Source organism: Ruditapes philippinarum, unplaced genomic scaffold (assembly GCF_026571515.1).
Source record: "Ruditapes philippinarum isolate M1 unplaced genomic scaffold, ASM2657151v2 ctg2541_1_1_1_1, whole genome shotgun sequence".
In the NCBI taxonomy this organism is placed as follows: Eukaryota; Metazoa; Mollusca; class Bivalvia; order Venerida; family Veneridae; genus Ruditapes; species Ruditapes philippinarum.
The window spans coordinates 128,904-155,235 of NW_026852865.1; the positions used below are offsets into that span (position 1 = coordinate 128,904).

The 26,332-nt window shown below is 30.5% G+C and overlaps 1 protein-coding gene across 2 annotated transcripts in view; it reads left to right on the top strand.

Annotated features, from left to right (window-relative positions):
* Positions 1–91: 91 nt before the first annotated feature.
* LOC132726699 (dual specificity testis-specific protein kinase 2-like) overlaps positions 92–26,332 on the top strand; it is a 58,789-nt gene continuing 32,548 nt past the window's right edge. Inside the window, exons 1-4 of one of the 2 annotated variants that reach the window (XM_060712059.1) lie at positions 92–322; positions 609–909; positions 15,688–15,809; positions 19,763–19,811. In XM_060712059.1, coding sequence (XP_060568042.1) covers positions 631–909; positions 15,688–15,809; positions 19,763–19,811 — 450 coding nt within the window. In that variant the 5' untranslated portion in view covers positions 92–322; positions 609–630. Of the gene's footprint in view, positions 910–15,687; positions 15,810–19,762; positions 19,812–26,332 lie in introns of both variants that reach the window. The other variant, XM_060712050.1, reaches the window with a different exon arrangement.

The window sequence follows — 26,332 nt, forward strand, 5'->3', positions numbered from 1 at the left end:
TACACTCAATGTGCTAAGCAGGTGGAAAGCAATTAGTGGTGTTCAATCGCACATTGTCTTTTACAGCATTTTGTTATTCTATCTTTACTGTACTTCTTTGCTATTTAAGCTACATTTGGGAGCAGAATATTACTAACAGCATTTGTAGAACTAGTTTTCAATAAAACAGACGGAAGATTTATTATTTTTATCAATATAATTATTGGTTCAATGCACAGCGGTCGGGCCTCAATCGTTCCCACAATTCATTTCCGGAAGTTTACACTTAGCGCGAGGGCGCATCAGGAAGTTGGAGAAATGTCAAAATCAAACGTTTCAAAATGTAAATTGAAAGTAGCTTACGGTTTGTCATGCAAAGAGCATGGAATATTGATACAGCTTAATAATGCAGTCACCATAATTTGTAATAAAACGTGTGCATAAATATTTTTCTTTGGATGAATACGTTTGAAATGTAAATACAGTTACTTGTTTGACAGTTTGATACCTTTCTCATGCTGTTAGCAGAATCATCTAGATATAAATCAGATTGTAAGAAATTTGAATTAGAATCGTTGTTTTCTGAAGTGATGAAAAATATATAGAAATTTCTTATATTTATTATTAAGATATAGATTCCGTTGGATTAAGATGAAAGTAAATGGAGAAATGATGCTTAATTCAAAAACAGGGAAATTGAAACGTTCACGGACGTTGAATACAGAATGGTATCCGGAACCAGTAGCACCTCCACAAAATGCTGTAAATAATAATGGAGATGTGCAGAATGAGGCTGAGGAGCAGTTAACACAAAAGAGGGTTCCTGGACCGTCATGCAAGGCTCTCAAACATGCAGTGTCAGGTCTAAGTAGGCTTGATGACTTCATTTGTGAGAAACTTGGAGAAGGATTTTTTGCAGAGGTTTTTAAAGTAAGTATAAGGCAAGGGAGATAAATTTTTCTAATGCCATTGCTAAGATTTGACGCTGTCCTTGATTGGAAACAATTTTAATGATAATTACAGTAATACAAAATAAGCACAACCTTAATTGATTATTGATACATTTTGATGGAACTTTTTTTTGTTGGTTGCTGATTTGCAATTTGACAAGAACAACTTTTAAAACTGAGAGGATAAATAAAAAAAAAGCCCCATTTTAAATTGAGGTTTCACAACATCTGAGTCAATATTCAAAATTGTTGAATTTAAAACAAAGTTTTGAAAAACATATTCTTGTGCTTGAAGTTTTTTTTAGATTGTCTGATATCAGCTTGTTTTAATTGTATTTCTTTTTTATTATGACTGAAATGTTACACATTGTTGTGTTAAGTAATATGGAATAAATCAATCTATGATGGTATGAAACTGGTATTTTCATATTCTTAAATATCCTTGATATTGAAATGCATTAATTAATATTACTCCAGAAAAAATGGCAGTCAATCTTACTAGAATACTTAAATAAAAAAATAAAATAAATGAAGAAGGTTTCTGAACATGTTATGTTTTCATGACTCAGACTGTCATTGATGGCTGTAGCAATAATCAGATCAACACTATAAATGAGTAAAAAGCAACTAGCCAGAAGAGTACAAAACAGTAATACTTTGGGTGGTATGTACCATTAATATAATTGATGATGGTGATAAATATGCATTGATATGACAGAATTATGTGATATTCACAGCATTTACTCATTTTTATATCTGTATATATAATTTATTTCATGTAAGATTAAATGATAAATTTGTCAAAATGCCTGGTATGAGATAGTAAGAAATTATGTTATATAATTTTTCTCCCCAATTGATATACCAAGTATATCATCAACAAAACAAATTGTTCAAATTTAAATAGAAAGATATTTTAAAAAGCTACATGTAGTTTGTAAGTTTTCATTTTGCAAATATAAGCACACATTCTACCTTTTGAACAGTCAATCAATTTAGGTAATTTTGTAGTATACTTTTAACTAAGACAGGGGTCAGTGAAATGTTGCAAAAATTGAAGGCAACTTGCAGCATATTTATTTGTTATATTTATAGTAAGTTATGTATTGTAACAGGAAAATGTTAGGTTTTGGTGAGCCCGAAGTTAGGAAAATTCAGCAAAAATATAAAGAACTAAAGTGTTTAGTATAATGTTAATGGTAAACCATTTCCTGATAAGTTTTTTCTATGGTTGTGGTTTTTGTGAATGAATGCAGATTGTATTACAGTTTTATGGATATACACTTAAATAGTTTGTCAAAATACAGACTGTCCATGAAAAAGAATGTGGATAATGTATGGTTTGATTTCAGTAAGGGCAAAATAAGGTCATCCGTTGAGTAACTTAAATGGACAGCTTATATACAAATAAATGCACAAGAGCATAGTGTATATAATTCTCCTTTATAAGATGTTTGTATATATAATGTAGATATACAATCATATATACGTATGTATTATATATATACATGTTTAGAGGAATACTGTAGCCCAATTGAATTTAAGCCAACAAGAAAACAAACAACATAAGATAACATAGTAATACCTTTAATCAGTTAGAAATGTATACTTTAACAGTTGATAAAAAATTATTGTCCTAATTTTTGTTAAGAAGATTAAAGGCCTAAAAGATAAATATTCAAGTGCTAAATACCTTTGAATGTAAAAGAACATACAAAATATGTGACACAATAATATAGCTATTGTTAAATTCCCACATTATAAAGGGTGTGAACAGCTTATTGTGTGTGTTTTTTTTCAGTTACTGATTGACGTAATAATGCATGATACAGAATTATTCAATTAAAGAAAAATACCGGAACCCATGTGTTCAAATTTGAAACAAAAATGAAAATGTTTAACATCTTTATGCATTTACTTAAATTGCTCGAAAATTGATATTGAAATGACATGGCTATGGCATTTAATTGATTTAAAGTGAGAAGAATGTTAATTCCTGCATTATTTTAAAGAGTTGCATTCTGTTAGGGGAAGGAATCTTTTATGTTTAAAATGCAGAGCAATAGAGTGATTGTAAATACTTCTTAAAACACTTCTTAAACTCTTAACTTATTGCATTTTTTTAATCTTTAAAGCTATATACTATGTACAATGTACTTTCTCATCAGAAGATGTGCAGCATTAAATCTTGATATTAATATTATAAAGTATGTAGATTTATTTTCAGTTTTAAGGCAAAAACTTACCTGTCAATCAAAATTAAATTGAGGACAAACACTTTACAATGCTTGCAGTGTTAAGTTGATGTGAAAAGGTCATTCTGATTTAATTATTGAAATAAATATTCAATTACTCTGTCAAAGTTTTTTTTTATTGACATTAAATATTCAATAACTTATTCAGTGTAGGTTGAAGGCTGCAATGAACAGTTTAATTATCTACAATAAGGCCCACTAAAATGTTTGTTTTGGCCCTGGGCCCCCACACTAGAAATAGGGGTGATACAATGTAGATCTTGATTTATTGTTCCTTTTTTTATTATGAAAAAAAGTCAAAAGTGAAAAATATTTGTATAATCCATTTCAGTGCTTCTATTTATTAGCAACAAAGAATTTAGTAATGTTAAGGAACAACACAAAAACCTACACTTACATTATTTTACTTTGCCTGATAAATGCATTGTATAATTATCGTTTTATATTTATTAGCATATTAAATTACCATCACCTTTGCTTAGAAGTACAGTCATGCTTCAAATTAATGGTAAATTGTAGGGCAATTGCCAATTAGCCACATTTTGTTCAAGTGACTACAGAAATGAAAAAAATAAAGATTCATTTCGCATGAAAAGCATATACCGTCACCTTGGAGCAAAAAGTAATGTAACTGACATTTTTTGAGAAAATCACTTTTTGTCATTATTTGGTTAGAAATACAAACTTTCACCAGTCTCTGAAGTTTAGAAGCTGAATTTTGATAAAAAATGACTTTTTTGGCATAAAAATAAAAAATGTAAGTGCAGCTTCAGAATTTGTTGGTGCAAAAACTACAGTAAGTACACTTACATGAGTTTTTGCGCCAATGTTTATACCGATAAGTTGAAAATAATTTGATGCAAAAAGTATTGTAACTGCATTAAAATATTTCACTACTGCATTATAAAATAGCAAAATTATTTCTAAAATACAAATTTTATATATAAATCTACTTTAGGAAACTAACATTTAAAGAAAATGTTTTATTTTAATTTAACAACAAACAATATAGACAGGAATATTTCAGTATTCAAATTTTGTTGATATTTTTAAATGATTCAAGTAATATAAGAGCTGTCATTGATTTGGTGGAAAACAAATTTAAGATGAAAATTTTTTTTGATGATACACAGATATATTGATAATTACGTACTACTTGTCTCTTAATTCTTTTCCATAATTGTTTAAATGTTTTCAGTAAAAACATGGTCTTTTCATAAATATGTCCTGTTTCAAACAAATGCCCATTGCATGATTTTTGCTAACAATTTTTTGTCATCACTGCCATGAAATATGCTTCTGCATAATTATGTTTTGGTTGAATTTTCATAATTTCTAGACATTCAATTATTAAATCAAAATTATCAGTTTTCTTAAATGTGTACTGATCAACAAAAAATTATCAACGATACATCAATATCATTTCTATTGATGACAGCTCTAAGTAATTTTTTTTTTCAATTGTTTACTCAATTATTTATTATAAAAATAAAGATAAAACTTGCTTAAAAGATTTAAATTCTTATTGCATTATATAAGGACAACTGTATTATAAAAATGTAACTGCAATTTCACTGTTTATAGCCCTGGAAAGAAACAGTTGCTAACATTGATTTATCTTTTCTATTTTAATTTCTATAAAAACATGGCAGACATTAAAGGCATGTAATCTGTTTCAATAATATATTGGTCAAAACCATAATTGCTAGTATGTTAAGTCTAATGTGGTGCATCTACAACACCCATACATTCATACATATAGAATGGGGTCTATTATCAAAAATTAGAATGACTCAGTTAATACTCTATGTCGTGCATGTAAAACACTTTAATTAACAGAAAATCTCAATTTTCAAAGACCCAAACCACATTATGTCACAGAAATTAATCTGAATTTTTATATAAAATCAAATCTATTAAACCATGATAGTGATATGGCGTATAATGTTTAAAGTTTGGTGGCAGGAAATAAGACAATTTGAATTCAATATATCAACATTTTGAAAAGAAGAAGCAATGAAAACAAAATTATATATAAAAATTGAAGTCTGTTCATGAGAGATATTATAAAAGGATCTCACTGGGATATGTTTGACAAGAAAAATTTAGGATTCTTAGCAGGTTCATCCAAAATCTCGACTACATCCAACCAAATGTTCAGAAAAGTTCAAGATTCCTAATGGTTTTATCCAAAATCTCAAAAACTATGTCCCTGTGATGGTTGGATATTATTGAGACATAGATATTATGATATATAGATCTCCAAATGCCCCTTTTTATAACAAATACATAAATAAACTGTACCATTAGAAAATGACAACAGTAAAAAAACATGGGTAATAAGTTGTTACATACTTCACGTCAGTGTTATGTTTTTTCTGGTCCTCTGTAATCATTGATTCCAGTACTTTTAAGTGTACAGCTTAAGTCGGTGCTAGGGGGCGTGAGGGATGTTGCACTTTTCATTATTGCTCATGTACAGACTTAATCAAGCGAGTCTGCAGTTTTCATGTAATTTTGTTGTGATTTATGCTTACATTTACTTTGAAATTAAAAAAAATACACTGCTTTGGATTTACTGTTACTGTTTAAAATTAATTTTAAAATATTCAGTTTTTAAACTTCCTTTCATATGTTTAATGTATTAAATGTGGTTCATAATCCACAATGACCTATTTTAAACAAACCTAACAATTAATTTGTTTGTAATAAACATCTTTCAATGTCTATGCAATGCAGTAACTTCGATACTTAAAATTAAAGTTAGTGCAAAAACTATGGTAACTGCACTTACATCACTTTTTACGTTTAAAATCGCAGTGCAAAAAGTCATGTAAGTGTAGAAGAATGTCTAATTACTTTTTATCCATAAATGAATAATTGTAATGTTTAAAACCAATTTAATAAAACTTATTAATGATATTTTAACATTATTGTCTGGAATTAAAAGGGTTTACTCAAAATGAACAAATCAGTTTTTTGTGTCTCCTGTAAAATTTCAAAAATGTCAGTTACAGTACTTTTTGCGCCAAGGTGACGATACTTTCTTCCTTAGAAACAGGATATGTTATTAATGTAATAATTTATGCGGTTGTCCGTATATACAAAAAAGAGCTATGCATAACACGCACATAAAAATATATAACCCAAAAATGAGCTTGGTTTGACAGGTGGCAGCACGCATATTATAAATAATAATACATCGACATTATGCATGGCACAATAATCATTATTATAATGATTTGTTAAAGGTAATGCTATAAAATATACGACAAACTTTGATTTCTGTCTCGTTTATTTTGGTTGGTGACCAGTGACCTAGGGTCAAGCATCTCCTCGAGGGCTTTCCATTGATTGGTTGATTATCATATTATGTCCCGACTGTCATCTGATATTTGATCGATAGCTGTCTCTGATAGTTTATTGATTTTTTATCATCAGATTATTTTTGCCATTTTTTCTTCTTTTGGATTTAAGTAGATGATTTATAGATACGTTATGATAATATAATCACATATATACATTTTTGACCTGTATTTACAATATTGTTATGCACCTAAAATATGATTTTATAGTCCAAATTTACTTTATTAACAGCGTAAGTAAATTTTGGATGAATAAATTTAAATGTATGTGACAGAATTATTGAAATTATCTTATTATCTACCTATAGGACCAGTACAGACCAATATCAGTGGGCACATAGAGATTTGTACTGTCTGAAACTCTAATCACTGAGTCTGCTATGTTCCCTTTTTATTTAGTGCATATTTTGAAAATTTTCTTTAAAAAAGACAAATGGTCATGCCTAATTTGAAAGATGGACAAGTCCATTTAAGGCATTTACCATGGTAAGAGTAAATTAACAAGACATATCTGCTACAATCATACATTGTATTATTGCTGTAAAAATGTCAGATACAAATCCTTTCATTTGAGGAAGCAATAACTCATCTACTTTTCGAAAAGTCAGTGATTTGTATCCAGATGCCTGATCATGCCTAAAAAAATTCAAATTGGTTAACCTATGTGTTACATTACATTACATCTCTCCACCTGTAAACAGCAAAATGTATGTTTTTCTGTGCACCACGAAAATGCCTATTTTAAATTGATTACAGAAAGTTCAGTTTTCACCCTTTTGTTCTGGGCAGCCGCTATTCAGAAATAGAATAGGAAAACAAACACAAAATTAATTTGCTTCTCTCAGAAATCATATTTTTCATATGGAGTGAATATAATATAAATGACTTATTTTAATTCCAATGAAATTGAGACAATTATTGATATTTTCCCATCAATTTTATTTCTATAGGTTGATTACAAAAATGGAAAGGTGACTGGAAATCTCTGTAAGCTACCGTAACAGTTGACAGCAATGTATTCTTAAATAGCGTAATATCTTTACTGCATTTACAATGATCATTAATAATAATTAATTTAATGCAGTTTTAATGGTGTGCAGAATTATTACTGTTTGACATTTAAGACAGATTTATTGCATACCTTGCACATGCTTTGATGTAGGTAACTCTTCACTTTGTCAGTTAAAGAAAATTTTTACAATCTTCTTTTTTTTCTGAAATGAGACTTCTTTTGTGAAATAATCATATTTCTTTGGTGCATTTTAACAGCATTGTTTTGTTTATAATGTTGTTAAATTCAAGTGCAATACAAAACATTATAAATTAAATAAGCTGAAGTTTTATATCAAAAGAGAATTTTTAGTCTTTAACATGGTGACATTTATAAGTTATTGCATTTATAAATGTCACATTAATTACATGCTTATTTAAGAGAGGTAAGTCCGAAGGCAAATTTTAACTTTGATGTTAACTACGGAAGGCTTTAAATTAAATTATCAGTGACCTGTCTGTCTGTTTGGTGGTACGCTTGCAGTTAAGTTTTTGTACAAACTGTCTATGATATTTATAAATAGTATTTATAAGTATTTATAACAGAATTCAAACCAGTTACTAGCTGACTAGAGTAATATATGTGCACTCTGACCAGACTCTTTACCTCCACTTTTGGTGGTGCCCTCTCCATCCTTGAATCCCTTCCCGTCCGACCCCACCAAAGCTCCTGTACCCCATGTCATGCCCAAAGTCTATTTGCTGGGTGCCTTCACATTTCAGGTGTTGTGGTGGAAGAACATTGAACATTGCTCTCCCTTGTTGATATTCTCTCTCAATGTATTCAATACCGAAAGCTGCATTATGATGTCTTGAATTCCCTCTGTTTAACAATGTGCAGTTCCAAAATGAAAGTAGAACAAGTTCATTATGATTATGTAGTTTAGATGGAAACAATCAAGAAGTCCTCCTGAAAGTGACTTTTGATTGAAGGCATTACTAGTGTTACCCGCAATATTTAAATAATGATAAGTATTTTGGCCCACATGTATAACTAAACTTTAATCTCAAGTAATATGTACTTTAACCAGCTGTTTATAACCAATTCCTTGAAATTTTATAGGGCATGTGCAAGAGCTGTTAGAAATCATCTTAAATTCAAGTATGCATGCAACTGTTTGCACAATAAAAATAGTTGTTATTTCATATTTCTCGGTCAAGGAGCCACTTAACTGCAGCATCAAAGTACCTCTTCTCTTAAAAGAATATCACATTCCCTAGCCCCATAGAAGAAATTGTACCAGACCTGCTTGCCCGCTAATGGAAGGCTGCATTTAAATGTAAAGGTTAACAGTCTGGTTCAAATAACCATTTTGCACCTGAAATTTGCTGAATTTCTTATCAGTATATCTTCATATTCAAACAAATTGGTAATTTATAATTTAAAAGAAAAAGTAAATAATTCATACAAATATATATTTTACTTTGACATATTTGTCATGACTGTTTTTAACACAACTGTTGTTGTTGTCGATGTTATGCAAAAACTTTTATGTAGCCCAATGCCCATTACTCATACAATTTTAAAGATATCAATAATTATGAAAATTGGTTCCAGGCTGATGAACGTTAACACTGTCTGCTGTGCTCTTGTTATACATTTTGAATGTATGTCATTAAATTTATATACTGAGTAATTTAATATATAATGGGCTGAATTTCTTAAATGGACTTGCCCAGCTTCCATTTCTTGTACTGTCCATTTTCAATTAACATGATAAAAATTCAGAGTAAGTCTGCCAACAGTGTAGAGTCTGGTTGTACAGGCTGGTCTGGCTCTATACTGGTAGCAAAGGCTAAACATTTGGCTTTAAAAGGGTTTATCCATACCAGATTTTCATCATTTGCATTTTGTATTGGACTCACCGTGAGTAATATAGTTTATCTAGTCACCATTGCGAAAATAAAGTTTATGCAATGATTCATAATTGTATGAAAAAAAAATGTATTTGTCATCCTTTTTTAAAAGTATAATTCTCATATCATATTTTTAGAGCTAATTGTAATACCATTGGTGTAGAACGAAACCTAAAATATCAACCTTAAATAAAGTTGCTTTAGAATAGTAGTCACTATCGTGTTTTAACTTGTATTTATACAATTGTATTGTATTCAATTAAATAATGGATGGCCAATGCCCATAGCAGAAATCTTTTATCGTTTTGATACAGCTATCTAGTTTCTTCTTTACTTTCCTGTTCTCTTCTTAATCATCTTTTTATATCCAATAAAGCAGTGATAGTTAACCTAATAAATAATAATGTTCCCCTCACAAAATGTGTAAAATTTATGGACCAAGTATTGTTAATTGACTTTATGAATGATACCGATATGGAAGATTGAGTTGTTTAAGATTTATTGGAGGAGAAAGATCCTGATGTAATCATATTAATAAGTTTACATTTGAAGTACTATTATGTTAGGGTATATAAAATGAATGTACTTTTGATCATGACCAGCATTTTACATGTTCTAAATAATCTAAGTTTATGTAATGATTTAAGAGAATAAATTCTTAAAAATTAATGAAAGGAGGAGATTAAACTAATTCTTGGAAATAAATGAAATAAATTAAGTAATAAATGAAGAGACAATTGTTACATATTTGGGTTTAAACCTTGTCAAATATACCCCCCCCCCCCAAATTTCCATACATTATCTTTCTCTATATTACTTATTTTTTAACACATCCTCTGTGGAGTGTACAAGTTATGGACACTGAGAAGATGTCATTATGTCATATTTGTGATGTCAAAGCAGATTGACCTTGAACCTGATGAATTTCTTTAATGAGAATTCAATATCAAAATGCTAAAGAAAAGATTTGCCAACATTATACAGCCTTGTGAGACTTGCCTGCAGACTTGCCTGGCTCTATACATGTACGTAGTGACAAAGGTATAAAATCACTTCAGTTTGCAGCAGCATAATGTGCGTTATCTATCAATTAGTGTTAAGCATTTGTATTACATGTAACTGATTAGTATTTGAAATTGAAGTGCACTGCTGTTACATTGTTTTGTATTTGTCTATGTGACATAATTATGTCAGTATGACTTAGATTTAAAAAATCATGAAACTATACCATACACTGAATCTACTTTAACTGTCAAGTAAAAATATAGAGGAAAACATAATCTAAATGTATTTTTCATAAGACAGATGTGGTTTTAAGTGAAGCAAAAGGAAGGCATTCATATAAACAAGGAAATTAAGTTGTCAAGGTTGAAAGTCACGATGTTTTACAAATGAATATGACATAGAAAAATGATACCTTACATGGCAGGATAGGCAAAAAACAAAGCCACCACAGTTGTTGCTTAACTTATATGATATATGTCAGAAATGTTTTGTTAAATAGTTGTATATCAAAATTTATGCAAATTTTATCAAGAATACAGCTTTTTCAAGCAACACTAGTGGAATTTTGCAGTTGGCCATGACAAGTTTCACCAAACCTTCATTAAACATATATAGCCTGCAACAATTTTGTCACAGTGTGCTTAAGCTGTCCATCTCAACCCTTTTATCTTTTACATTTATTATTTAGTGTAATTAGCGTTATTTAGGAAGGGTAAGTAAGACTTTTCCAGCTTATACATGAGAGGTGGGACATGAAAGGGTGTTGAACGGTATGCTTGCAAAAGTACATGATTTTAAAAAGATTTCCTGACGGGGAAGCAGATGACCCTTGCTGTAGAAGGCCCTGATTTTAAGATTCTTTATAGAATTGCTTCTGTAGGAATTTTGAAATTACGCATTTTATTAGCTCGACTATTCGAAGAATATGAGAGCTATTGTAGTCGCCCCGGCGTCCGCGTCCGCGTCGGCGTCTGCGTTGGTTAAAGTTTTTTGTAAAGTCAAATATCTCAATTATTACTTGAGATATTCAATTGAAACTTACAATACTTATTTATAGTAACAAGGTACATCAGATTGACAAGTTGGATAACTCTGCCTACAATATTGACAGAATTATGCCCCTTTTTAACTTAGAAATTTTGGTTAAAGTTTTTTGTAAAGTCAAATATCTCAATTATTGCTTGAGATATTCAATTGAAACTTACAATACTTATTTATAGTAACAAGGTACATCAGATTGACAAGTTGGATAACTCTGCCTACAATATTGACAGAATAATGCCCCTTTTTAACTTAGAAATTTTGGTTAAAGTTTTTTGTAAAGTCAAATATCTCAATTATTGCTTGAGATATTCAATTGAAACTTACAATACTTATTTATAGTAACAATGTACATCAGATTGACAAGTTGGATAACTCTGCCTACCATATTGACAGAATTATGCCCCTTTGGAACTTAGAAATTTTGGTTAAAGTTTTTTTGTAAAGTCAAATATCTCAATTATTGCTTGAGATATTCAATTGAAATTTAAAATATTTATTTATAGTAACAATGTACATCAGTTTGCAAAATTGCATAAGTCTGTCTACAATATTTGCAGAATTATTTGCCCCTTTGAAACTTAGAAATTTTGGTTAAAGGTTAACAGTCTTCAAAGATATTTACTTGAAACTTTACACATGCACTTAGGGTCATAATTGGAGGGTCATAATTGTATGTCACTGACCAAGTTCCATAACTCTATCTTGCATTAAGGCTGATTCATATCCCCTTTTCTACTTAGTCTCTTGGTTAATGTTTACATGCAAGTTTTACATATCTCAATAACTATTAAAGATATTTATTTAAAACTTCACATATGCATTTAGGGTCATAATTGTAGGTCACTGACAAAGATCCATAATTCTATCTTGCATTTAGGCTGATTTTTTCTCCCCTTTTTCAACTTAGAAATTCATGGTAAAGTTTTGCTTGTAAGCTGTTATCTCAATAACTACTGAAGGGTTTGTGCCTTTTTTGGGACAATTTTATGCATTCATAATAATAAAGCAGTGATTTACTTGATAAAACATCTTAATAACAAGCCTTTGTACCTTTTCTGTCAAATTTATGTATTCATAGGTAATTAGTATTATTATACTCAATAAAAAACCCTTGTGACATTACCTTCCGAATAGTCAAGCCAATTCTGTATAATTAGACTCTCTCTAAGGCCTATAACATGAATTCATAAAAGAAAATTAGCCCTTTTGTGAACTTAAAAAATTTAACAATATCAAGCTCTTTTACTATCAAGCACTTAGAATAGTCGAGCATGCTGTCCTACAGACAGCTCTTGTTACTATTAAGATGAGATTGCTAAATCTTTTGACTACACCATGTAAGAATTAGTACCATTTAAAAGCAAATTGACCTTTATGTGACATTCCTCAATACACAAAGACTATGTAAAATGAGCTCCTTACAAGTTAAAAACATGGTTTTCACCTACTGATTTAATGACCAAGATAAGTTTTAAAAGTACTTCACACATTTTAGTTGGTCAGTTACTACAATGCAAGTGTCCTAATAAGGACCTTTTCCCATTAACATGGATGTGAACAACAAATATTTCAGTAAGGTCTTGAATTAATTGTACAAAATATGTATCAAGTTTAAGTATAGAATGACGCAGCTTATTTGATTTGAAGAATTTGAAAGATTTTCAGAAAAGATATTGATACTTAAAAAAGTTTTCCTTCAATATGAAGATCTACACAAAATATACCTTCAAAGTGAAGATCTGATTATGGAACTGGGTCAAATTGCAACAAGTGAATTTGATTAGAGGAATTTAGTTATATAAATCAGAAATAAATCATGATATAAAGTACTTAGTATGTTTGTTGAAAGTGATTTAAATCTTAGATTTATAGTAGTCCTAAATGTTATAAAATATTGATATTATAGTTTGACATCAATAATAAAAACTTCAGAGATGAATTTTACGGATAAAATGATTGATTTAGATCCATGTTGATTATAAGGCAATATTCCTTTGAAGAATGATCCCAAACAGTTGTCACAGCTAGAGTTAATGTATTAATGAGAATTTATCAATCAGAGTGATTTAAAGTAATTGAATATGTTGCTTTCACATGAAAATATTGCAGTTCAGCTTTATAGGGCATCTTTTGAATTGGGTTTTAGGCATTTTTGAATAATCTGTCTCCAGCAGGTCTGTGACATTGATTGTCAGGCTGTTAATATAAGCTTCCCTAACCAACCTGAAACATTGATCAATAGAAAGAAGCATTCAAGACATTTTCAAAGATCTCCTTATTGTCAGTATTTGATTGGCTAATTTGAATTTTAGAATTTGCAATATGAACCAATGGTAATCTTTCCTTCAGTTTGAGAATGGTGTAGATTTATAATTAAATAAGTAGTCTAGAATATTTGCAGGCAATTAAGAATAGGATCTAAAGATAATTGATAAGTCTTGAATGGAGGTTTTGTTGCAGTTAAATTTAGTACATTGTATTATATACATGATTTTAGGTACAATATATTTCTACAATATTTTATATCTCTGGACAATGTTTTCATTCATTTCATGATCATTTTACCTCCCTAAAGAACAATATCTTCTAAGTCAACATGAAATGATATCTTAATGTTTACAAAGACCAATCTTAAAATAAAATATTTCAGTCTTGGCAGCCCATAAAAGGTATTTAAAATCAATTAACTTCTGTTCATTTTTGATGTGGTTTCAGAAGTATTTTAGCTAAAACTAGTATCTGTGTGTGCCGAAAGTTTACCTACGGTAGGTTATTCTGATTTGTTTACCTAGCTATTGGCCGCTTGTCCTGAGGATCATTCATAATTGATCAATACCTTTGATGTAGTGGTCTAATTTGGGTATATTAGCTCCTCTTGTTTAATGTAAGCTTACCTCTAATTTAATAAACTTGTGAACAAATATACAGTAGGCACTGGTATGTGCTAAGGAATTAGCTGCCTGAACCCAAATTTGTCAATCATGTTAAATTGTTTAATACCTCTACATACACATAATGTATTATCAGTATTTCATGCTGTCTTTTCACTTAATCCATAACCATTTAGTCTCATAAAATGCACCCAGTCATTTGTAATCACGATCCCCGTTCTTGAGAAAATGTGGGTGTAAATTACAGGAATTTTGTTTTAGTGCACCCAAAAATGCATGGCTGGGATATATGCAAATATGCAGTACGTGCCCAGGGTATTGGTGCTTGTAAGGAGACTTCGTTCAACTGATTGTTCACGTTTAGGCGAGCCTACACCAGATTACGTATAAAAAAAAAGTGAAAGTCCCTGCTTTTCCCTTTAACTTAAATGGAAGTTGGACAACTGGTGTCCTGCCCAAGAGAATATTATTTTGGTCTCTTCTGATGTGACATTTTGAATATATTTCAATGGAAGCTGACATTTAACTTGACCTTGACAAATTATGAATGGGAAACACATTAACTGGTGGACAAAACCTTGAATACAACCAAGTTTGTACAGGACTGGTAATTTGATAGGCAGGTGTCACACTATCATCCGTTCTCCACATCAGTGATTTGTTGTAATTTTAGTAAAGTGGCTGAAACTGGCTGAAACATTTAGCTCTTTAGAAATGGATTTTGAGAAATGAACTAGGCAATTATCTTGTTCTTATGTTAACAGTGGTTCAACACTGTTTAGAGTAGGTTGAAAGTTGTGAATACCATTGTAAATTGTTGTTGAGGGTTGGAAACATCTTTGAAGATGTAGTAGACCTACATTGTACATTAAGCAAACATGAATTTTCACCAGTTAAGCAATTATTCCTACTCACAAGTAAATATTGACCTTTTGAGAGCCTGATACCATTGTAGCTAAATATTGAAAGTTGCCAACTTTAAATAACTATCCCTTTACTGCTACTGTGTGGGTTCGAATACCACTAGAGACTTTGAATTCTTACCTTAGAGGAAGCTATCCTCCAGATATATGAGATTTGTGATACTATGTGCTTGAAATAGTGCACATAGACTGTCTGGTCACCTTAAAGATCTTCCTTTGCTATTAAAGCTTGAAAGTTGCCATGTAAAATTCTAATAGGCTGTTTGTTAGACTGAAAACTCTATGTCATCCTTTCAGTGCAAAGATTTGTTTCCTTTGAAATCGTTTTAGTATATATTTATATTTTATTTTTCTCTAAATTATTTCAGGTCACTCATAGAGCAACTGGTGAAGTACAAGTGCTGAAGATGAATAAAATTCAAGACAACAAACCAAATGTTCTAAGAGAGTTGCAGCTAATGAATAGACTGTCACATAAAAATATACTCAGGTAAAAATTTCAACCTACAATTTAAGGTTATGTGGTTGGTTAAATATGAATTTTAAAGGAAGAAATTGACAAGTCAGATATTGAATTGGAAAGTTAACCAATCAGATTAAATAGGATAAGTAACTTTGTTAGCAAATCTTTGAAAATATATTTTTCAGTTTTCTTGTCAGTTCATTAAATGCAAATTAAATGCCATTATAAATTAGTTCTTCACTTAAAGTCAATTTTAAATGGATTTTAAAAAGAATTTCTGGTACTAACGTGCAAACTTCCATTTATTTTCAAAATGTGGAAGTCAGAGAGTAAGTATATAGGTAAAGAAGGAAAACCATGAAATTTTAAGAGTCACATGTCAAAATAAAGAACTCAAATGTCTCTCAAACTTCCACTAACGGAACATTTGATAATGACTGATATTATTTAGAACAAAAGTTTAACCTCTCATAAAGGTTACTCCTGCCAATATTAAATTTTGCTTTGAAATGGACAATTGACCTGAAGGCATCAAGTCTATATTTGGAAGGTACTTGTTTAATAAAATCTGTAGCATTGTCTTTGATTTCATTGAAACATCTTGTAAATCATGGCAGTAAAAAAAAAACAGTATAAATTTACTCTTGACCATCAAGAATTGCTGTGTTCTTTATTTACTCAGCAAACATGTTGACAAGTTTTAGACAGCTTCTATTCTATATCCAGCAAGTGTGTTTGTTCACATACATTGGAAAGCTTGAAGTACTTAATCTCCAGATCTGGCAGTCAATATTTTTAACTCAAGGGAAAAAATAGATGAAAATATAATTATGGACTGTGGGAAACAACAAAGACACAATTTGATAAAGGTCTTTTTTTTCGTTGCATTAATAAATGAAAATAAATTTTGTATCTGACTTTATTTATCTCTGATTGCTGTTGCTTTTCTATGTAATTTTGTAACTTTTTGAACTCAGCAAAACCTCGGTCATTGCTTCAGTATAATCAGAAATTTCCTTGTCTGTACTCAAAATAACAATTGTAATATTCGGAAGCATGCATGTTTGTACAATTCTCTTCTTGATGCCACATATATTGCTGATTTAGAATGACCGAAAAATGACAAGAAACATGAAGACATTGAAACATACAAAGAACAGCCAAGATGGGACTGATAGTAGTATTTTTTAACCAGACTGCATCTATTTCTGGTGTACTAAGAGTAATTGAGAGTAAAATACTGAAGTCCAGTCTGAGAAATCCATTAATTTGATTGGATAATTCTGAAAACAAGTTTGAACTAGACCAATGGCTCTAGTATATGTGGTTTTTCAATTTCTGTGAATTTTTGCAATACCTTTTAATATATAAGTTTATTGATATCGAAATTATGTAGATTGACAAAAACTGTGCTGTTCAATTGCCTGAAATGTGTCTATCTTTGAAAATTGGTCATATCAAAAGTGATGACTTATTCAAGGCTTTTAAGTCGGTCTTTATCAGTAACCTTTCCTGCCAACGTTGAAATTTTATCTACTGTGCACATTGTAAGAGGTTTCTTTGACATCATCATTTTGCACTAAGTTTTTGTTAGGTATTTAAAATAAGTAGATACTTTACTATACCTTTGATTTGCGTATAGGTCATTAAGAAAAGCATATTTGACAGTTTTGTACAAACAACACAATAAAATATGTATCAAACATAGGAACTTGGTACTTAAGGAAAACTAAGTAATTATTAATTTTTCATATTTTTTTAGGTGATATTTTATGGGAAGTCAAATGATCAAATAGAGAGCTAAGTATTTAGATGCTTTGATGATAGTAACAGCCATAGGGCCCTATTATGTCAAGACTGAGGGTATTAGTTTTCACAGTTGACCGAATTTAAATCAATTTATTATTTAACCAGAAATATGACAAACTTGTAATGACTCCAAGCAAGAAACAAATGTTATAATATATAATATATAATAATGATAAACCTCTCAGGTGAAAAGTATTTTATAAACCCTTACCCCCCACTATATATCTGAAATGGACTTGTCCATCTTTCAATATGAATTAGAGCAAAACCATTCATCATTTAAAGGGAAAATTTCAAAATAAATACTAACTGTATATTGTGCAATTTAAACCATGATCAGACAGCTGGGATGTGACGGCTCATCTTGGTTTGCACTGGTGACATGGGTAGTGTCTGTTGCAGCTTAAGCAAGCTAAGAGGTGAAAGAATTGATAGTATTCTTACAGACAAACTGCTGTGATATGGTGTTGTTTACTTTTTGGTTTGTTGAGCGGAATCTGATACAAGATCTAAGCCACCATTATAGAGCCAGGCTAGCCTGCTTCATCAGTGCAAGCTGACCAGGCTTTTAAATTGAGGCCTATCTATGTTACGATTCCAAATTATATTAATGAAACATATTCTTAACAATCATGCTGAAATTTAAATTTTATATTATATAAGGTTTTAACGGTTTAACTGTTGTACAATATACATGTACAAGTTCTGTTTTTATAAGAAAAAAAATTAGAATTTTGATTAATGACTTCTTATTTAAAGTTCATGAGAACGTTGGCAGTGGTTTTCTTTTAGCTTTGTCATTTTAAGATGATGGCATTGGCAATGACTTGATATGCTTAGAATTCATTAGAAATATACAATATCAAATGAAATTTTCATTCATGATATAAATTGAAATTTCTCAGTTACTGAAAGGAAATGAAATGATGTAAATCAAGAAGATGAATGAAATAATCTTTGTTGTTAAGGTTAAATGGTAATGAAAGATGATAAAGCAATTTCTTTTCACTTTTCGGGACATTAAGTTTAAAATTTATATTCATTATGGACAATTAAACAACTATATTGTCATAGAATAAGATCATAATGTAGCACTAAACACCAAAATGATGGGCCGATTAGAACAGGCACACTTTGTTCATACACATGACCTGTTTTCATTTCACGTGGAGCAGTTACGAAATAATTTTTGTCACATTAATTGTCAAGAGCAGCGAGCCATACTTTATTAATGAATTTATTATTACATCACATCAAAGAAGAAAGTTGCTCATTTGAGAAGAGAAAAATCGCTAAGTGCATAGGATGTTTCATTATAAGCAATTTATATGTTTTGTAAAATTACATCACAGTTGACATGATACTGATGTTAGCTAGAATAAAGACATTTAGGGCTGTAACAATTAACCCATGCTAAAGAAATTTTATTCCTCTAATGTTAATATTGAGTTAAGACAATTTAGCACCATTTTTTTTTCTATTTGTAATATGTCCTTGACAACATAGCTTTTTGTCACAATATTTTATTGTATGTGCAATCATAAAATTTTTGGAAGTCATTGTAAATGGAATACATTACTTCAGATATAATGATAACAAGTAATAACTTTTTAAGTCAGTACCAAAAATTTGATCTGTCAGCAAATTTGCACAATAATTTGGTTTTTTAATATTATGTATGTAAAAAGCATTCTTTTGAAACTGACATAATATATATATATAATATATGAATCTCCTGTAAATCATTCCATATTAAGATTTGAACCCTCTTAGTGTTTGAACTCAAAGTGAACAGTCTTTGATGCTTGGGTCTGACCTTGCATTATACTGATTTGCTGACCAGCTGCAAATCGTCAAAAATTTATATTCCCAAAAATTACATCAGACTGTTTCATTGATTTTAGGCTGGGCAACTTACTCATTTAAAAAGTTGAAAAGGTAACTGATTGCCTCTGCAAAGTTTTTGATTTGATTATCAACAGAAGCATACAATGTACCTTCTGTTCTGACACATTATTGTGAATATTTGTAGCCTGTAATGATATGACTGTTTAGGCTTCCTTCTACAAAATATGTTTTTCGTATGTGTTTCGTATATGTATTTCGTATATGTATTTCAAATGTGTTTTAAGTAACCTGTAATTGTATTGTCATTTTGTTTTTATTTTCAGATTTATGGGAGTGTGTGTTCACGAGGGGCAACTTCATGCATTAACAGAGGTAAGTTTTGAATTTTGACGGAGGATTATTATAAAGGGTTAATTTACCTTTTTTTATGCATCAACATCATTCTAAAGAAGCATGAGAATGTATATAAAGCCCCAGTCCACAGCATAAGTCTGAGTGCTTTTGCAGATGTTAATGCCCAAAAAGCAGTGCATTAGCACTATTCTTGCATAAAAATATACTTCTCAATTGCTAATTTCACGCGTCATTATGTGCATTTCATATTAAGGAATCATTGCTTGTGCCATGCTTTCCACCTGCAAGTGGATGTCATTTGTCAGGTATGGTTCGATAATAAAACAACTGGTGTGTGTGTAGTCATTGCATTAAGCTGTTACATTGCGTCCCAAGTCAAGCATATGAAAATACATGTCTCAATGGTGTGTGGTCACAAGAATCATGATCTGTTATTTAATGTATACCTGCATGCAAGAATAAATTTCGCTGTCTGTCTGTGAGAACTAAAAAAGCCGTATCAGCTTATTCTGTAATTTTATTACATATAATTCTAACATTAATATCAAATAAACAGTGTGTGCCAGACAAAATCATAATATGTCTGTCAGTTGCTACCTTGTTACCTAGAGAAATATGTCAATAACCTCAAGAAATAGCTCTCAATTGACTTACCAATGTAGCAGATTTCTTATTGAACTGTAGTTTGCTGATGGAAGTTTTCATCACTGACAGTGCTGGTTAGGAACTTGGGAAGTTTTGAATGAATTTTTAGCCAAAAAACAAAAAGAGATTACCAATGTCGAGACTATGTTTATATGACTTGTTTGTCTGACATTGCCAGAGATTACCTGGCTGTAAATGTCAAGGAATATATACATTTTGACATTGTACCTAAAGATTGGGTTGTGAACATGTATAAAGTAAAAGTTTAAGAAAATCAGATTTGACAGATATAGTCACTGGTATTGGTCAGAGATGCTTTAGTAATAATGGCAGGGATGTACATGCCTCTGCATTGACTAAATAGATATATACCTGCCCTTAAACAATTGTTCTACTCAGATCTAGGAAGTTGCAATGTGACCTTATAATGTGAATGTCACTTTAGCCCCCTGCCCACTCCCAACCACCCCTGCACCTAAAATTGTTTTGATTTTTTCTAGAGAAAATTGCAAAAGTATGAAGGGGATTACTAATGATATTGCTATGTAAAATACCATGATACTATGCTGATTATATTTTTGAAATCTTCATCATTGGGATTAGTGCTCCTTATTGCCAAGTAATGTACTTTTGTTATTTCACATGACACATGAGGCTGAATTGCTCAGAAATAACTTCAACCTCGGAACACATTTATAGTTCTATCATAATTATAGAAATGGGGGGCTTTGTTTTACTAAGAAATAATAAATATACAGTAGACTCTCAGTAACTCAAAGTCACTTGACACAAAAAATTCCATGTTAGTCTAAAGAAATTTTAAGTCCTGTCAAATACCTTCTGTATCTATACATTGTATATTTAAAGTCCTTATACATCAAGTTTTGATTTAAGGACATTTTTGGCAGTTTTCATAATAGATATATAGGCAAAATTAAAACTGTTAATAGAATTTCTTTAAACTTGGCATGTTGTTAGAATATGATAATAGGAACATTTTATGCCTGTATGAAAAATCCCAAAAATTTCATTTATGAGACTTAATTAGTAAAGTTTTTCTCACCACATGGATTAGATGTCTCATGAGATAAAAACTTAGGATTTTGTGAATAAAGCGTTTTAGTCTATATTTGTATTGATGAAACTGTAAGTGTTGTATTTAAAATGCGTCTTAATTTAGATGATAAGACGTGATTGGAGGCATGTAAGTGAGTCAATGGTATGATAATATTTCTGTCTTACAACAATGAATTGAATGTTTCCTTTCCTTATAGGAAGCACTTGAAAAGTATCGTGTGAAGGACAAGTCACTTAAGGTTTTTCCCATAATTTCGATGTGCGTTTCAGAAAGACGTATAGAAAAATTCAGAAAATTTACATACTTTCCGAGTTTATTTTAAGAGTTTGATACAATACGAAGAAGGTTTCACTAGAAATATTGATAAGAGGTCCTTGCTAAAAAAAGATTGGTTCAACTTATGTACTTTAAATTAGTATGCTTACAAATGTATGCTATTTGCACATAGACAGAACAAAAAAGCTTTCCCAGAAATGTATAAATGTTCAAATTGCATAAAGTTTTTAGCAACAAAATCATTGGAAATAGATCTGACTATGTTTGAGGATTAAAAATACAACATTTAGATTTTCTTGACAAAGTGTATTAGAACCAATGAAAAGAAGGGCCAGAAAAAAGTAAGAAGAAAAAAGCGAAGAAAACCAAGCTTAAAAGTAAAATATGATGATATTTCTTATGTTGTTTATACACAAATTTCTTAAGTGTCCAAAGCAAAGGCCATGTTTACAAACCATTGACCTTAAATGCCAGGTGATGATCTTGGCATAGAAACAACAGTTTCAAAATACCTACAAGGCTTTAGATGTTGATTTTATGATATAAGTTGTATATATACAGGTTTATATTTTCCGACAGTATAGTAAGGTGTTTATTTGTGCTACCAATAATAAAGTTACCTATGATAGGTAGATTATTCTAGAATAAACTGCTCTTGATTGTTTATATATGATAATAGTTGTAAATATCAGCATTTTTTCTTCAAGAAAAGCATGAATGTGTTTTTCTGAATATAAACAGAAAGTAACCAAAAGCTAGTGTTTCAAATTTTTCAAGGGTCATCAGAACCAATTTATTTACAATAATATGTTTCCAGTCTGCAAAATATCCTACTTTAAAAGTTTAAGAACAGGTGTAAAGAATTTGGAAGCACATTAAATGCATTAAGTACTTAAACCACTTTAATAAATATTCACTTTATCTTTATATTTAAAGATTCTAAATTATAATGTGTAATTTAGGAAATGATGTACAGTTAAGTCGTATTTGTTATGAAAGTAAGTTATGTTTGTTATTAAAGTCATATGAGTTATGAATGAAAGTCATTATGTGTTATGAATGAAAGTCATATGTGTTATGAATAATGGTCATATTGTGTCATGAATAACGATCATATGTGTTATGAATGATCATCATATGTGTTATGAATGACAGTCATATGACTTGTGTAAAGAAACTCAAATGTGTTATAAGTTATTATAACTATAATGTAATCCATGGATGGGACAGATTATTGTAAAAATGTTCTTTAAGAAAGATAGGTATCTGCAGCATGGACATAGTTAACTGGTTAAAAAAAAAAGAATATTTTTAGCAATACTTATAACACTGTTGTCATCACTATTTTATGAATACAAGAATTCCAATTACTATGATGATTGTTTTATTGAACAATTGTTAAGTTAACTATACTCACTGATATGTGATATAATAAATTATTGTTTGATTCCCTGTAGGAAAATTGACATTTTCAAGCTTCAGTTCACATCAATTGTTTCCATTCCTGTTTTTATACCTTGTATTTTATTGGAATCATTTGGACTGTCTGGGCTGGTAAATAATTGGATGCACTTTATAAGGAGAGAGTCCCAGGTAATTAAGCAGTAGATTGGATGAATACAGATACTGCCCAAAATTTCACCAACCCTTTATTGCACAATGCAATTAGGCTCAAATGTTGAGTTGACAATCACCACTGTCTTGATTGATGCAGAAGATGTAGAACTAAAGAAAGATTCAGGAAACCTGTATAAACTTGGTACAAAACTGCTTGTCATAACTCAGAAGAAGTTTATGCAACAGATATTATATTGTTAAACGAATAGTGCTGGAAAAAGGAGTTTCATAGAAAATGAAAATTTACAAAGAGAATGAATGCTACATAGAGGTACAAATTAATTTGGAGAAAGCTTAATAAAGCATACAATAAGAAAATAATGTTCAATCTTCTACAAGTATTACATGTAGTATAAAAGGTATTTTTTATTGATAAAAATGCTATCCCATACCATATAAGTCTTATATAGATGACCTTATAATGGAATGCCTAAAAATTTGTGAGGGTATGAATATTTTTGGAGAGAACCTATACCATTACCACTAAAGTGCTATGGATAATGCATTAGAAGATGGATCAATCTCCATTTTTGATCACAACTTATCTGAAAGATCTGATGTAAGGAGTAATAACACAGATTTTGCCTTGTCAGAGATTTTTTTTACCAAATATATTCAAAAGAAGAATCTCATTCCATATATAGGTTATTCAGGAGATTAATTTGGCAAGAATTTTCTGATATCAGAGAGACAGTGTGTTTAATTTTAGACAGTGATCACGTTTTTATTGAGATATCTATTTTTTGTCGGCCAAGGCTATCTTATGTTACGAAGTCCTATTAAAACAGATGATGATGAAAGTACTTTATTTGACTGGTGACATTCTATATAAGGAAACAAGTAAACTTAAAGTGCCTGTCACTTGTTATTTAGGTAAACACATAATTGAAAAAATTCTTGTGGTATAAATAAAGACATGGTGGAAACCTGGATGACTTTTATGATAGTAAAGTAATTATTACTGGTTGAACTTAAGAGTCTGTCTGACATTCTAAAGAAGGTCTTCATGGTAGATGTAACACTTGCTGGTAGAACTTAAGGAGGATATGATCATAAATTCACGAAGTGTGCTGGTCCTATAATAGCTGGTAGTCAACACAACATGGTTGCTTTTGGCTGTTGGCTGTTAAAAAAGATGTCCAGGTGAAATATTCTTCAACACTGGTTTAATGTGCTAAATTGCTATTCTGTTTTCCTTTGATATTGTTTATAATGATAACAGTGCAGAACCCTTAAAATAGTACCCCCCCCCCACAAAAAAGAACAAATATAAAAAAACTTCTGATCATTAAAATGCATTACAGCTGAAGGCTTGAATCCTGCCAGTGACATTGAATGATAGCCCTCCAGCTGAATGATTAAAGGTTCTTCTACCGTCATCTCTAAGGATCAACTTAATCATTAGTGCAAGTGTGACTTAAAACTAAATCAAAACCTTGAATGGAAAGAATATTTGGTCAGTATTAAAGTAAAACGATTCATGGTATTTGTTTTTCTTATAATATATAGGTCAGAATAGAAAAGCCAATGAATAGTTAAGTACCGATAACACAATTACAGCAAAATCGTTATAATCAATTACATTAGGAAAAGAAAAGTCAGCAGAAATTGAGAGCATACCCTCTTAGGAATTCCTGTCATAATTAATATTGATTGTCTACATAATTAACAGGCGTTTCATTGACTATGGAGAGTTTGTTTGTCACAGACAAGGGTGTTATTTACATGATGTTGTGATTCCAATTTTTATTATGACTCTTTTGTGCATCTGAGATTGTGTTAATTGTATATTTATGTATATTTCTGCAGCTCTCTCAATGTTGAATTGCTGGTTGTAAAAGTGCATAATGACATAAAATCTTCTGGCAACTTTCCGGCTTTGTTCATGCAGGAAGTCCTCGGAGGTGCCCCTCCATGTATTGTGTCATATATAGTCAAGTACCTGGGTGGAACTTTTGACATTCTGTTAACAAGCTGAATAGATTCCACACACCATACAGTAAAAATATCAGACAAAAAGTTCAATGCATTAACAACAGTGATACTAATTACAGTCGGGAGTTGTTGGAAATGACCTGTTAAGAGTTGTCTGATATTATTCTTGCAAAGTATATATGTTAAGGATCATGTAAACAAACTGCTTGCATTGTTAAAGCTTGACTTTACAATATTAAGAATTTGATTTTAAGTGAGAGAAGTTTTCAACAATATGAGGCATTTGGTGAAATACTGAAAAGAATGAAAAGAATGATCAACAAAGGAGCGATTTTACCAAATGCTGTGAGTCTCAAAGACTTCACCAATCACGGCGAGTCCCAAACTGCACCCATCACCGAAACTAACATTTTGAAATTTTTCACTGGACTGTGTTAATACAAGATTATCTTCAGAAAACAACTGTGTATCACATATTCACAATATGTAATACAATAAACAGAAACTGGAAATTTGTGTCTAGTACTTTTTCTATTAAAAATTAAAACTGAATCCATCTATTTAAATCAGTTGAAAAGAAAACAATTGTAAAATTAATATTCATGAAAGTTATTTGCAGTTTTGAGTACTTGAAGGTTTTAAGAATACATAACATTGGTACAGATTACCTTGTGAAATTTTAGAATGTCAAGTCAAGATTTTGCTGTGTTTGTAAAACTGCAAATTATTTTTGACCGTATTAGTCACTTGTACTAATTTCATTCATTTGAATTTAAAATGAGACATTTTGTCTACATACTTGATTGCAAAGACAATGGTTTTAAGCAATAGTGATAGCTTTAACACACCCTGGACAAATGAACTTACTTGAAACAATTTTAGCAAGGCACCTCTCTGATTATGTAAATTGACAATTTGTATGTAATGAATATGCCCATTTAATGAACCATTTGCAAAAAGACAATGATTTACTATAAAGGAAATTGAA